We start from the raw sequence: 13,669 nt of genomic DNA on the forward strand, positions 1-13,669 counted from the left end.
GATCCCTTTTGAGAATTTCATAACTCATCTTGAAATAACTGGAGACACTCAGGGGTGTTTTAGGTTCTGTGCTGAAAATGCCCTGTCTAGAAAGCATATGACGGACAAGAGAGAAAAGAGAAGATTGGGAGGTGGGTCATTGATGTCCAAGCAGCTGGGGTGGTAGCTTTTATGCAGGGGTTGCTGGATGGCAGCATAGAGCTGTCTTCCTTTAGTGGCGGTTCAGCTTCCCCAGGTTTCAGTTACCCACGGTCACGGTCAGCCTCGGTCGGGAAGCAGCGGATCTTCCTTCTGACTTACCCTCAGAAGGTCAGTAGTAGCCTCCCCCTCCGTCACAGTGCCCGTGTCCCTCACTTCACTTCATCTTGGCCATTTTGTTGTCTCACATCGTCACAAGAAGCATTGTACAATAGGATATTTTGAGAACGAGACCACATTCACATAACAGTATATTGTTATAATTGTTCTATTTTATTGTTACTGTGTTACTCTGTTACTGTTCCTAATTTATAAATTAAACTTTTTCATAGGTATGTATGTATAGGGAAAAAACATCATCTATATAAGGTTTCAGGTATCTGATGGAGGTCCTCACTGTGGGACTGTGTCCCTACTGTCATCTGAAGAAATAGATTTTGCTGTATATATGATAGGTCTCCTTTATAAAGCTGTTATATTTTCAGTCCTTGAATACTTAAGAAAAAATTTTTAATGTTTTATTTATTTTTGAGACAGAAACACAGCATGAGTGGGGGAGGGGCAGAGAGGGAGACACAGAATCTGAAGCAGGCTCCAGGCTCTGAACTGTCAGCCAGAGCCTGATAGTGGGGCTTGAACACGTGAACCACGAGATCATGACCTGAGCCAAAGTCGGACGCGTAACTGAGTCACCCAGGCGCCCCTAGTCCTTTAATACTTTTAAAAGCATACCTTAGCTGCTTACTTTCCATTCTAACTGGATTTTAACTTAACCAACAATCTTTATGTATTTATTTTCATTCTAGACCCAGATACACACAGAGACACACACAGATGAAAACAGACATGCAGATAGGGTTTGTTTTTATTGATACAAATTACTCTCTTAAGCTCTTACTCGCTGGAAAAATACATACATACCGTTTACATTTCTAGTCTCACTTTATCAAAGAGTGATTCCAGAATTTGTGAATCAATTAGCCTGAAACCAGGAATTGATTTTCCTATGGAAACCATGAGTAAGGTCAGCCAGCTGGTGAAAACCCATTATCTCATATGTAGCACACTACGGAATGAAGCTACTTTTTAAAATACCATTTCCGTGCAAGATGGGATCCCTAGCTCTGTGCTCAGTGACAAGAGTTTGAGGCGGGAGCCCCACAGGAGGAATGCCTCCAGGCAGTGGCCAGTGTTACAAGCAGTGGCCAGTGTTCCTGGGACCAGCCGCCTGCGAAATGCCATAAGACACCCGGGCTCCCATTCCCCCAGGGGACTGCACAGAAACTGCACACAGAGCCTTCAGTTGTCAGATCCATGGGGCCAGTTACAGTGATTACTCTGGGTTCATACTTGGTTAGGAAAGACCGCCAGTAAGGGTTGTACAAGGAAAATGGGAAGATGGTGGTGGGGGGCGAGCAGATGTGTTCCTCGGAGAGATTTTGTAGACCTTTGGGTGCAAGATCCGGTCACTGCCTCTATAAAAATGGACCATGCCTGTCTCTGTAGATCCTGTATTGAGAAAATGTCAGGCACACCCAAAAATGAATAGTTTATTAGTCTCCTATATGCAGAGATGCCTCATAAGGATGATGGAGCCTTAAGAGGCAGAATGAATTTCATTGTTTTTGAACACAGTTGGCACCTGAACGCCGTTGCCGTTTAAAAATATCTTGAGTTGGTGTTTTTTCTGCTTCTTAATAGGCCTTCCAACTCTCTTCTTTTTCTTCTCAGTATTGTCTTGGCAACATTTTAAATATAATTGATGTCACGTGCAATGTTATTAAGCCTTAAGCATAAACTGTACAGTAAATCACTAAAAATGCCATGACATTTAATTTCACAATTGGTTATCTTTTGTTTACAAGTAAACTTTTTGCAGCTTTCTTATCATTCCTCCCTCTCCCCTCCTTCCCCTCCCCTCTTTTGCTTTTCCCCTCCCCCCTCTCCCTTTTCCTTCTCTTCTTTCTTCTTGTCTTCGTGTACATTTTTCATGTTCTTTATTTAAAATAGCCTAGAGTATGCTAACCCACTTCTAGGCAACCTCTTCCACTTAGCACTATTTGGTATTAAACTCAAGGAATCTTGGTTGTGTTTTGTTTGTTTTTATGCTGGTTTAAGACAAATGTAATGAGGAGAACGAGTCTGTTTCAGAACTGGGCATAAAGCATGTGTTGCCTGTGTATTCTTTGGTTACATTCTACTGGTCTGGATGTTTATTTTATATTCTTTTTTTTTTTAATGTTTATTTGTTTTTGAGACCATGACAGAGCACAAGTGGGAGAGGGGCAGAGAGAGAGGGGGACACAGATTCCGAAGCAGGCTCCAGGCTCTGAGCTGTCAGCACAGAGCCTGACGCGGGGTTTGAACCCATGGACTAGGAGATAATGACCTGAGCCATAGTTGGATGCTCAACTGACCGAGCCTCCCAGGTGCTCCTGGATGTTTATATTCTGCCCATAGGTAATGATTTGAGTCCATCGAGTTAGCTGGTGGTCAGCCATTTTGAGGCTCTCTCCTTTTTGAAAGGGAGATACACCTTAGTCCAAGCCTTGCCTTAGCAATGATCATACCATCCCCCAAATTGGTCATTCCATATTTAATTAAAGCTCGTTTTGAATCGTTAAGTTGCTGTATTACTGATATGAAATCTCTCCAAATTGTGGAGAAAAATTATCCCCAAAGCTTTTGATTTCTATTTTTTGCAAATTAAATATAAACGAAACCAACAGATGTCATGAAGCATGGTTTTAGGCGCCTCTGACAAACAGAACACACGTAGGCCCAGTGCTGCCTAGACTTTTTCTGACTGCCTATTTTTTCACCTGTAAGAGATTTTTCCTGTTGAACTCTTATCGTTCTCTTTTGTTTCTCTTTACCGATGCTGCCGTCAAGTCAGTATTTAAACATGTTTTTCACACAAGGTAGGGATCTGCTGTTTTAACTCTATTTGTTGTCTTTTCAAAAAGCCCTTTTCCATCTCGGAGCTCAAGTAGGTAGCTAAGAAGCCCTCTTTGCCACTAATTAAGGGATTGCCAAATACTTTACGAAAACAGCTTACATGTGTATGCATTTATCTGCGAGATCTTTTCATTGATACTATTTAACATGCCATGTGTACCAAGAGCCTAGTACTGATTAATGCCTTTTCAAGAAACCGATTTTATAACTTCCATCTAGCTGCCTTTTTTCTTTTCTTTTTTTGAACTGCCCCTTCCAAAGATAAACTTTATTCTCAAGTTAGGAAAACAGATGACTCTTTCCCCCTAAAATTCCTTCAGTGAGATGACATGTGGCCCTGGCAGGCATTGTGACTCTGCTTTTTTTTCCCCTGTGTTCCATGAAGCAAGGCAGGCATTTTAGCCCCTTTAAAGCGACACTAGCCTGGGGTCAAGAACAATTTTGTCCAGGTGGGTAGAAAAGAATGCTCATGACATTCTTTTCATCAGCTCCATGTGCAACCTCCAAGCAGGAGGTCAGGCAATAAAACATTTGAGTGAACTGGTGAAATGTTTTGTATTTATTTACAAGCCTCTTAATCAGAAGACAGATCCCAATAAACTCAACAAGTCAAAGTGATGGAGTAAAGTATATGAGGCATGCAGAACAGTAAAAGTGGGAACTGGAAGGGGTCCTTAGAGTGCATTTTGCCCGCTCTTCGGTTCCCACTGTGGAGAGATGACCACTGGGATCTCCCGTGCTGCGGCCATGGGTGGACATGACCAATGCCATTGTCCGCATTCTCTTTGCACCTGCTGCGGAACCACCTGCCAGTTTGTTTTAGATTCCAGCCGTCCTGAGGTCTTAGAATTCTGCTGTGCTGGACATTCTCAATTCTGTTTCTTGAGCCTTCTCTACCCGAAACTTCTCTTGCATCACTTTTTTTTTCTTTTTTTTCTTTATTTTTGAGAGACAGAGAGAGACAGCGTGAGCAGGGAAGGGTCAGAGAGAGAGGGAGACACAGAATCTGAAGCAGGCTCCAGGCTCTGAGCTAGCTGTCAGCACGGAGCCCAACATGGGGCTTGAATCCACAAACCGTGGGATCATGACCTGAGCCGAAGCTGGATGCTTAACCGACTGAGCCTCCCAGGAACCCCTAAATAAGAATAATTTAGTGTTAGCCTGTTATACAAATAAGAATGCTCTAGTATCTAAAATAGGATTTTTGTATTATTTGGACATTTCTCTTTTTCAAACTGTCACTGGACACTATTAGCATATATTAGGTTACTTCTGTTTATTATGAATCAGCAAGCATTATTGAGAATTTACTGCTAGGTGAAGTGGCAGTGGTAAGTTAGGAGTTATGAAAGGATACCAAAGCAGGGTTCCGTCTTTAAAGGATTTTTTAAAAATGCTTATTTATTTTGAGGAAGAGAGATACAGAGCATGAGCAGGAGAGGGGCAGAGAGAGAGGGAGACACAGAATCCGAAGCAGGTTGCAGGCTCCGACCTGTCAGCACAGAACCTGACGCGCAACTCGAACTCACAAGCTGTGAGATCATGACCTGAGCCGGAGTCGGATGCTCAACTGACTGAGCCACCCAGGTGCCCCTTTAAAGGATTTTATTATAAATGCTTCGTATTTAAAGTCCCTTTCTTAGAGAACTTTATTATAAATATATTTTAAGTCTTTTCTTTCCTGCCCACCTCTTCCTGCTTCCATTTTTTTCCCCTTCCATTTCATCTCAGAAGAAAGATACATTTTGCTTTGCTGCTGCGTTCACCCCTCTTCATTTATGGCTCCTGGTGAGCGCTGTCATAGGCTGTCTGGGTGTGGGTGGTTAAGCCGTGTTTGTTTCTTTAGCTATTTTAAGTATGTTAACTTCCTCTAGTGTGGTGAAGGTGCTTCTTTCGGTGCAACGGATGGACTGACTTTGTCTTTAACTAGACGGGCAGCATTCTGATGAGATATTTTTGAGAAAGCGCTCGCCCTTCATTTAGGTTCCTTAAGGTTTAGCACAATAATGATTTCGGAAAGGAAGAAGGATTGTGCATTTTTAAGTGCATACATAAAGTTTCCTTTTGGGAAAACAATCATAGCACATCTACCATGCTTCCGTAGAAATGGAGACGGGAGTGCTACCGAGGCCGGAGGAAGTAGATACTCGGGGTAGATGATTGCTGGACTGAAATCATGCAAAGGCAGGACTGATTGCATTTGCCTGGGTGGCCTGGGACAGCCTTAGCAGAAGAGGAAGTTGCTGAATCTCAAAGGCTGAATGGGACCTCCTGGGAGAAAGAAGAGAAGGAATGTCTCCAGAAAGAGAGAGGTAACATGGGCTTTGAGAGTGAGTGGTGGAGAGCGGATGCCTACAGGCAGGGCCTGTTGAGGAAGCTGGGAGACCAGTAGCCTGGGGTCTGGGCCGTGAGCAGCCATTGCAGAAGGGTGGGCGCAGTGGTAAGGAATGGGAATTGCTTTTAAGCTGGGATGTGTTGGGAACAAAGGAAGGTATGTGACTTTTCTATTCGGAAAGGTCAGAGAGGTTCTAGGTGGGATCCTCAGTACCTCATGTCTCATTGAGGGTTTTTCCCACCTTATGTCAAAGTTAATCTAGTGTTCTCCAACATACACTGCTTTTCCGTTAACATTTAATTCTAGCCCCAAAGAAAGTCAATATGTAGGGGCCCGGTAGCAACATGGATCAGCTGGGTAAGCAGTTAGTAACACGGGTAACTTCAAACACACTTTCCCAAACCGCGTTTTGTGTTTGTTTCACTCTGGTGCTAGTAGGGCAAGAATGGTGCCCAGCAGGAAAGGCTACATATCTTTCTTTTAAGTTTTTTTTTTTAATGTTTATTATTTTTGAGAGACAGAGCGCAAGTAGGGGAGGGGCAGAGGGAGAGGGAGGCACAGAATCCGAAGCAGGCTCCAGGTTCTGAGCTGTTGGCACGGAGCCCGATGCAGGGCTCGAACTCATGAACCATGAGATCATGAGCTGAGCCGAGGTCGGACGCTCAGCTGACTGTGAGACACCCAAGTGCCCCTTGAGTGTCAACATATCTTAATAAGCTATTTGTTTTATAGAAATGCTGGGATTTGGGCCAATATAATATCTGCCTGGCATACATTTTACAGTGATGACCCTTTGAAACTTGTTCCAGTGGGGACAGGGGCATATTTCATTGGTCACTGTCCTAGTAAACTGTAATCTGACATGCTTTCCGATTTGTATCCTTACCTCGGCTTCTTAGACTGTCCCCATGGAAAAAACAAAACAAAACAAACATCATAGAGAAATTATTTCTACCCGTTTAGTACCGTGGCTTTAACTGTGAGAAATGGATGGGAGGGATGAGGCAGCTGGAGATGTAAATGATTTGTTCCTGTTCTGTGACTGGGCTTATTGGCTTGTGCATGTGACAATAGAGGGAGAGTTTTCTCCAGAACCTTGGTGGGATTGGAGCAGAGGGGAGAGGTGCAGGGGCACTTCCTGCTTTTATGGTTTAATGGGGGCGGGGGAGGGGGCGGGAGAATTGTGCCCAAATATCAGGAGCTTCTCTGGAAGTTGGATACAACCCTCTTATCAGATATTGGGCCAGGCGTATGTGAGAAAACCAGCCCAGTGGCATCTTGGCCAGGAAAGTTGTATTTTATGAAATGTTACTTTCCTAAGGGCTCTGATATAACAAGACATTTCTGAGAGGACGAAATAAAATCTATTCCATGATATTAAAATTGCAGTGAATATGCCAAACTCCGTTCTTAAAAACACACACACACACATTTAGTATGTAAATTTTTCCTTGTCTTTAGTTCCGAGATAAGGCGTTTTCTGCTCAAGGAGGGATCCTTCTGTGTGGTTTCAGATAGCTGAATGGTCAGAAGGCATTGATGGAAAAGATGCCATTCCCTGGGCCATGTGTCCGTTTTGTTAAGTTACAAGAGTTACTGGGAAGAAGAATTTATTTTCTTGCAGGGAGTTCTGCTCCTCAGTCATTGCCATGGATGGTGGTGGGAGGCAGATTCGTGTTTAGTGTTGACTGCACAGGAGAAGGCACCACCGGGACACTGAGCAGGGCGGAGGGCTTCTGCTGAGTGACTTTACACTAGGGCCTCCGGTGCCTGTCCTGGTGCTCATGCTGAGCTTCAGGGCATTTGCATCCTCTGTTGTAGGAGGGGCCTGAGGGCGCACAGCACACCTCTTTTGTCTTAGGTGTGTGATGTTACACATAGCACAGCACCAGCCGTTGCTTCGAGCTGGGGTGATGGGGGTAAGGTTGGATCAGATGGAAGAGGAGGAGGTGTGGGCACATGCTTTGGCATCTCCGAGCAGCCCCAGCCCTGCCCGCCAAGGAGCTCATTAAAAGTAGGTTCCTGGGGCACCTGGGTGGCTCAGTTGATTGAGTGTCCAACTTCAGCTCAGGTCGTGATCTTGTGGTCCGTGGGTTTGAGCCCCGTATCACGCTCTGTGTTGACAGCTCAGAGCCTGGAACCTGCTTTGGTTTCTCTGTCTCCCTGTCTCTCTGCCCTTACCTCGCTCGCACTCAGTCTCTCTCTTACTCAAAAATAAACATTAAAAAAAAAGGTAGGTTCCTGCAAGGGACCCCAGACATGGGGAATCACACTCTCTCGTGGTAGAGACTTGGAGTCTCTGTTTTAATTTTTTTTTAGTGTTTGTTTATTTTTGAAAGAGAAAGACACAAAGTGCATGGTAAGACACAGGGGAAGGGTAGAGAGCGAGAGGGAGACAGAGAATCTGAAGCAGGCTCCAGGCTCTGAGCTGTCAGCACAGAGTCCCACGAACCCACAAGCCGTCAGATTGTGACCTGAGCCAAAGTTGGCCACTTAACTGACTGAGCCACCCAGGCGCCCTGGAGTCTGCATTTTAACAAATGCCCTGGGTAAGCTTTTCAGTTGGAAAACCACGGGTTCATACTTTCCCATCTGCAGATGACTGTTCTTAGCCCATTTTGCAGTTTTGAAAAACTTTTCCTCATATGGTCTGACTCTGGGCTGGTGAGTGAGGAGCCCAGAGCATTTCTCATGTGCCAGGAGGGCTCCTGTAGGCAGCATGCCTTAAATTCATGATCCTTTTCATGGTATCTTTGCAGAGAGCTTGAGAGAACGTATCAAGCGCTAGGTTTGTGGCTTTCGCAAATGAACGTGTTTTACTCTGTTTAAGGACAGTCTCAGATAATTAATCTTCCTCCCTGGGGTTATATGCTGGATATATATGCTTGCTGCTCTGGAATTTGTGGTTGGGGGAACATTCAGGTGGTAATAGACTCTCATAATTATCCTGTATGAAAAACTAGAAAAGAAAAACTGTTGGGGGTAGGGATGGTGCAGGGAGGGTGTCTTTCACAATTGGAATTCCCTCCATATTTTCATTGTTTTTCTTGCAGTCATACTAATAACGATGATGATGAAGGCAAGAGTCAAAACGAACAACCAGTTATAAGAATGGCAAGGATTTAATGAGGACGTGCTTGGTGCCAAGCACTGTGCTGAACCCTTTGCATACATTGCCTCACTTGATTTTCGTGACAACCCTATGAAATAGGTACCGTTATTACCCCATTTTGCAGATGAGGAAGCTGAGGAAGGCATTTTCGCTTCAGTCAAATAGCTAGGCATGGCAGATGTGATAATCAGATTCTGTGAAGCATGACTTGGAATCTGAGCACACAGTTCAGTACCGATTAAAGCTTCAAATACTTACAAGGCGAAGTTGGAAGAATAAATGAACGGAGCACACCTGTGGTCAAATGGGGGCGCGGAGGAGACTGCAGCCAAACCACAGAGTGATCCCCAGTCAGTGGGCGGTCACTTTCGATCCCAGTTCATTGCTGCTAGGCTGAAATTTGGTGCAATCAGATCTTCTTTTCAAGAGCAAATGGGGGGCGGGGGGCGCATGGGTGGCTCAGTCGGTTAAGCACCTGACTTTTGGTTTCAGCTCAGGTCATGATCTCACAGTTTGTGTTTGTGAGTTCCAGCCCCACCTTGGACTCCATGCTGATGGTGCAGAGACTGCTTGGGATTCTCTTTCTCTCTCTCTCTCGTTGACCCTCCTCTGCTCTCTCTCTTGCTCTCTCTCAAAATGAATTTATTTATTTTTAAAAAAGTTTTATTATTATTTATTTTTGAGAGAGACAGAGCACAAGCAGGGGAGGGGCCGAGAGAGAGAGAGGGAGACACAGAATCCAAAGCAGGCTCCACGCCCTGAGCAGTCAGCACAGAGCCCAATGTGGGGCTCAAACTCACAAACGATGAGATCATGACCAGAGCTGAAGTTGGATGCTCAACCAACTGCCACCGAGGCGCCCCTCAAAATAAATAAATTTTAAAAAGAGCAAATTGAAATCTGTATTTTAATGTGAAACATCTTGATTTTTGAATAGTGGCATCATTTTCAAAGTTTAAAACTACCTGGACCAAACAGAACATCAGGATGTAAGGAAGGCTTTTATTTTTATTCGGTTTTGTTTACCGCTGTATGCCCTGCATCTAGAACAGCGCCTGGCACATGGCCGGTGCTTAGCGGATGCTTGTTGAGCAGGTAATATGGGGCCACGATACACAGTTAGGCAGCCAGTTTTCAACCTCCGCTCTGTGGCTTTCCCCAACTCCCTTTCCGGTGTTTCTGCTGCTTCCTGTCCCAGACCAGATCATTTCTTAGCTAAATATATAGATCAGATCTACTTCAAGGGTTAAAATCCCTTTAGTGTGAGTTGGTGTTCCGACCAGCAGTCTGATTTGTTTTAAAAAATTCTTTTTTAAAAATCGTGGTTTAAAAAAAAAACCTCCAAAAAAAATAAACCCTGTGGTTACCATGGTGACCGTGTTGCAGTGTACAATTCCGTCATGTCAAGGTACACACACTCTTCTAGCCATTTGTCCCTCGGGGAGGGTCCACTTTTCTTCCTAACGGCACCATTCTGTGGACTCTGATTAAATTTTTAGTGGCGAGGTTGTAGAGGGCAAGGAAGGTGGAGAAGGAGAGTTGAGAGGAGCCTGGTGGCTTGGTCTGTGGAGCGGCTGGCTCTTGGCTTTGAGTCAGGTCACGATCTCATGGTTTGTGTGTTCGTGCCCCGCATCAGGCTCTGTGCTGACTGTGCGGAGCCTGCTTGGGATACTCTGCCTCCCTCTCTCTCTCAAAAGTAAATAAATAAACATTAAAAAAAAAAAGTAAAGAAATGGCCTTTCCTTTCACCCTATCATTAGCTCGTGCTTCTTAGAACAAAAGAAAGTTGGTCATAATGCACCTGGTGAAAATAAAAACCCCCCAAATCTTGGAGAAGCATAAGTTTAACTCTGTGACATCTCATTTGTAGTTTTAGGGTTAAAAGGTGTTATAGACACTTTTGAAGATTTCGTTCTAGAATTTACTATTGTAGGGTGAGCCCCTACTAACTCGGGGTTAATTAAAAAAAGGTACATATGTTGAGGTCTTGACTTCTGAGATGTCCTTTACTGAGAGGGCATTGGTGTGGGATTAACCGTATCTGCAGTCTTAGAAACGGGAGGCCTTCCTGCCTTTCCACTGTCAGGTTTGCGGACCTGGAGGGCTGGGAAGGATTGTGGGAGGGGGCCGTTGTTAGCCAGGAGATTAATGGTTAACTCCTGCAACCTGTCAGACACAACACCTCATCTCTGATGAGGCCCAGTGCTCAGAGTGAGTGATGGGTAAACTATTCCTTGGGCTCAGACCACATACCTTCCATAGTTTGTTCTCTTAAATAATGTGACACCATGAAGGTTCTTCATTTTTCTTTTGCAAATATAATTTACATAACACAGAAGTTTTAGGACTCATCCCTTGCAGAGAAAGCAGATGATATCCATGAATAGTTTGCCCCTTTTTAGGGACAACTGGAATGACTGCTACTGAATTTTCATTTAACGCCATCGCAGTTTTGTAGAGACCAGGATGAAACGGTCCTGTTTTCAGTGTTAAAACAGCAACAATAAATACTGCCCCTGATAGCTCACAAGTTCTTTTAGTGGGCTGTGCTGCACGTGACCCTGAGCTTTTTCTTATTCGGAGGGACTGGTCATCTGGACTGGGAAACGTTTAAAAAAGGGGGGAGCAAGGGGCACCTGGGTGGCTCACTCGGTTAAGGGTCTGACTTGGTTTTGGCTCAGGTCACTGTCTCACAGTTTGTGAGTTTGAGCCCCGTATTGGGCTTGGTGCTAATAGCTGCAGAGTCTGCTTGGGATTGTCTCCCCCTCTCTCTTTCTCTGCCCCTCCTCCCCCTCAAAAATAAACATTTAAAAAATTAAAAGGGAGAGCAAAGAGAGATGGGAAGTCTCCTCCCCTCAGTGGGGCTGCTTCAGGCCCGGTGCATGTCAGTCTCTGAGAAGACAGCCACCTCATTCCTAGTTAATAAGTGGCAGTCACCTGGTAGAATGTCACCACTAAAAAGATGTAGTTTCTAATTCTCCATTTGTTATGTCCAACTGAAGCTTTTGAGGCTCTTGCCTACTTAAGAACATTCTATGAGCATTACAAATAATCTTTATGTTAAAAAAAAAAAGCTCAGCTGTGAATTTTGTGGTTATGTATTAATGATCCCAAACCCAATATCAGGGTCGTAGTTTTAGGGTTTTTCCGTAGAAAACTCTGGAATAACATTCTTAGTTTCCTTTCTTCCCAGTCAGCGGTCTGCTGTCTTGAATCTGAGGATGCATGGCTGACATGGCCAGTGTCTCTGGCTTGGATTTACCTCTGCAAAATCATTGTAAATCTGTTCGGTAGTGACAGTTTGGTGGTCTGTGTTGGAATATTTCTTGCTTATTATAAACTCTTTAAACAAATAAAAAAGACTGGTCTCTTTCCTTTGTAGCTGAGATTTTCAAGACAGTTCTGAGGTCGGGCTGCATCTCTTGTTCAGGTTTGGGCTCTGTGTACTTGGCCACTGTATTGGGGAAGGGGCCAGACATCTCCCAGTGGCCACAGTATATATTTCCCAGCTTACATCTTATTTGACCTTCCTTTGGAATTTGGCATTGACCACAGCCCCCTCTTTGAAGCATTCCCTTCTTGGGTCCCCTTGATGTCCTTTGCCTACCCCGGGTATTCTCTGTCACTGTCCTTGGAAGGTTCTTCTCCACTGATCACCCGTTGAATGTAGGAGTGATCGGGCATCTACTTTCACAGCCATATCCAAGACCACTACTGTGAGCTGCCCTGTAACTCATACCTCTCTCTCTGGGGCCCCCACATTCCACTTGCCTACTGATTATCCATATAGATTGACCACAAATATCTTAAACTCAGAATGACACAAACAGAACTCATTGGCTTCCTCCTCAAACGTGTTCCTTTTTCTGCGTTTCTTACTTTGGTGATGGCGTTTCCTTCTATCGAGTTAAACAGAGTACTTGAGTCAAACTAAGATCCTCATTCTTCACCCTCTCTGTGCCATAATCACCAAAACCTCTTCCTTACCCTGCCATAGCTGCTTTCCCCCCAATCCAAGGTACCCCTGCTGCCCTTCAGATTCAGTATGCACCTTAACCTCCTACAGAAAGAGTCCCCAAATTCCAGACCTGTCCCTTATCCTGGGGTACGCTCTACCCATTTACCTGTCGGTCTTTTTGTGATTGGGTTTGGCCTTAGTTGGGGCCATGCCTCATCACCATTGTCTCACAGTCACCAAAGCAGAGTGGAACCTTGGAAATAGGTGATGTAGTGGGAAATGTTTGAGGACTGTCCTGTGGCCGATGGGTGTCCTACCCTTTACATTAACAGATGGGACTGGGTCACCAGTCTGTGGACTTTCTGGTCCTCAGAGTCCTGTTTCTGTGATGCCTGTCCTTTGCTTGCTTCAAGTTGGACATGACTGCTATGGGGCACTTCAGTGCGTGAAGGAGAACACGCACCTCCTGCACGTGGCTGTAAGGATTAGGGAAGGATAATGCTTCGGAAGCCCTGAGGAGTAGCTGCTTCTCAGTAAGGGAATGTTCGAGGCAGCAACCCATTGCTGGGGGCTGGGCTAGTGCTTCGATGCAGCAGTGACAAAAAGTTTCGCCATCTGGCTAAATGGCGATTGAGTGAGGTCACCATCCTTGTGTATTTTCTGGCTCCTTGGATTGCAGCGTGAAGGTCTTCTCCAGGGTGCAGATTGAGGGGCGGCAGTGGCCGTTGCTTTACAGTCATAACCCACGTTGGAAGACCTTTCTTTAGTCTTAGGTTGATTTGCCACATTCTGTAACGCATGGGGAGAAGCTGGGAAATCATGACGTCATTGGCAGCATCTACTGCCTGTTTCCTAAGCCTGCAGTTTGATGAAGGTATCCATTTCCCAACTACTTCTCAGACTTCTCAATAACAAAGTTCTGTGATCAAAGTGGCTGGAGTCTTAGGAACCGTGTCCTTACTATGGAAGCTCAGAGATTCACCTGTGAAGTAAATGAAATGAAATAAACGAATAAAAGACATGGGGCAAACCTCATGGAGTTGGTGAAGTCAGGTGTATTTGCTGCTCAACAGTAGAAATATTTGATGTGTAGATGAAATAAAACGAC

At 44.7% G+C, this 13,669-nt stretch overlaps 1 protein-coding gene across 1 annotated transcript in view; it reads left to right on the forward strand.

Moving 5' to 3' along the window:
- The first annotated feature begins 5,047 nt into the window (after positions 1–5,047).
- The window catches only part of PTPN14 (protein tyrosine phosphatase non-receptor type 14), a 138,269-nt gene continuing 129,647 nt past the window's right edge, over positions 5,048–13,669 (forward strand). The window contains exon 1 of the mRNA XM_029933370.1: positions 5,048–5,468. Coding sequence (XP_029789230.1) covers positions 5,418–5,468 — 51 coding nt within the window. The 5' untranslated portion in view covers positions 5,048–5,417. The remainder of the gene's footprint in view (positions 5,469–13,669) is intronic.

The sequence above is a fragment of the Suricata suricatta genome, chromosome 3 (genome assembly GCF_006229205.1).
Source record: "Suricata suricatta isolate VVHF042 chromosome 3, meerkat_22Aug2017_6uvM2_HiC, whole genome shotgun sequence".
Taxonomy (NCBI): domain Eukaryota; kingdom Metazoa; phylum Chordata; class Mammalia; order Carnivora; family Herpestidae; genus Suricata; species Suricata suricatta.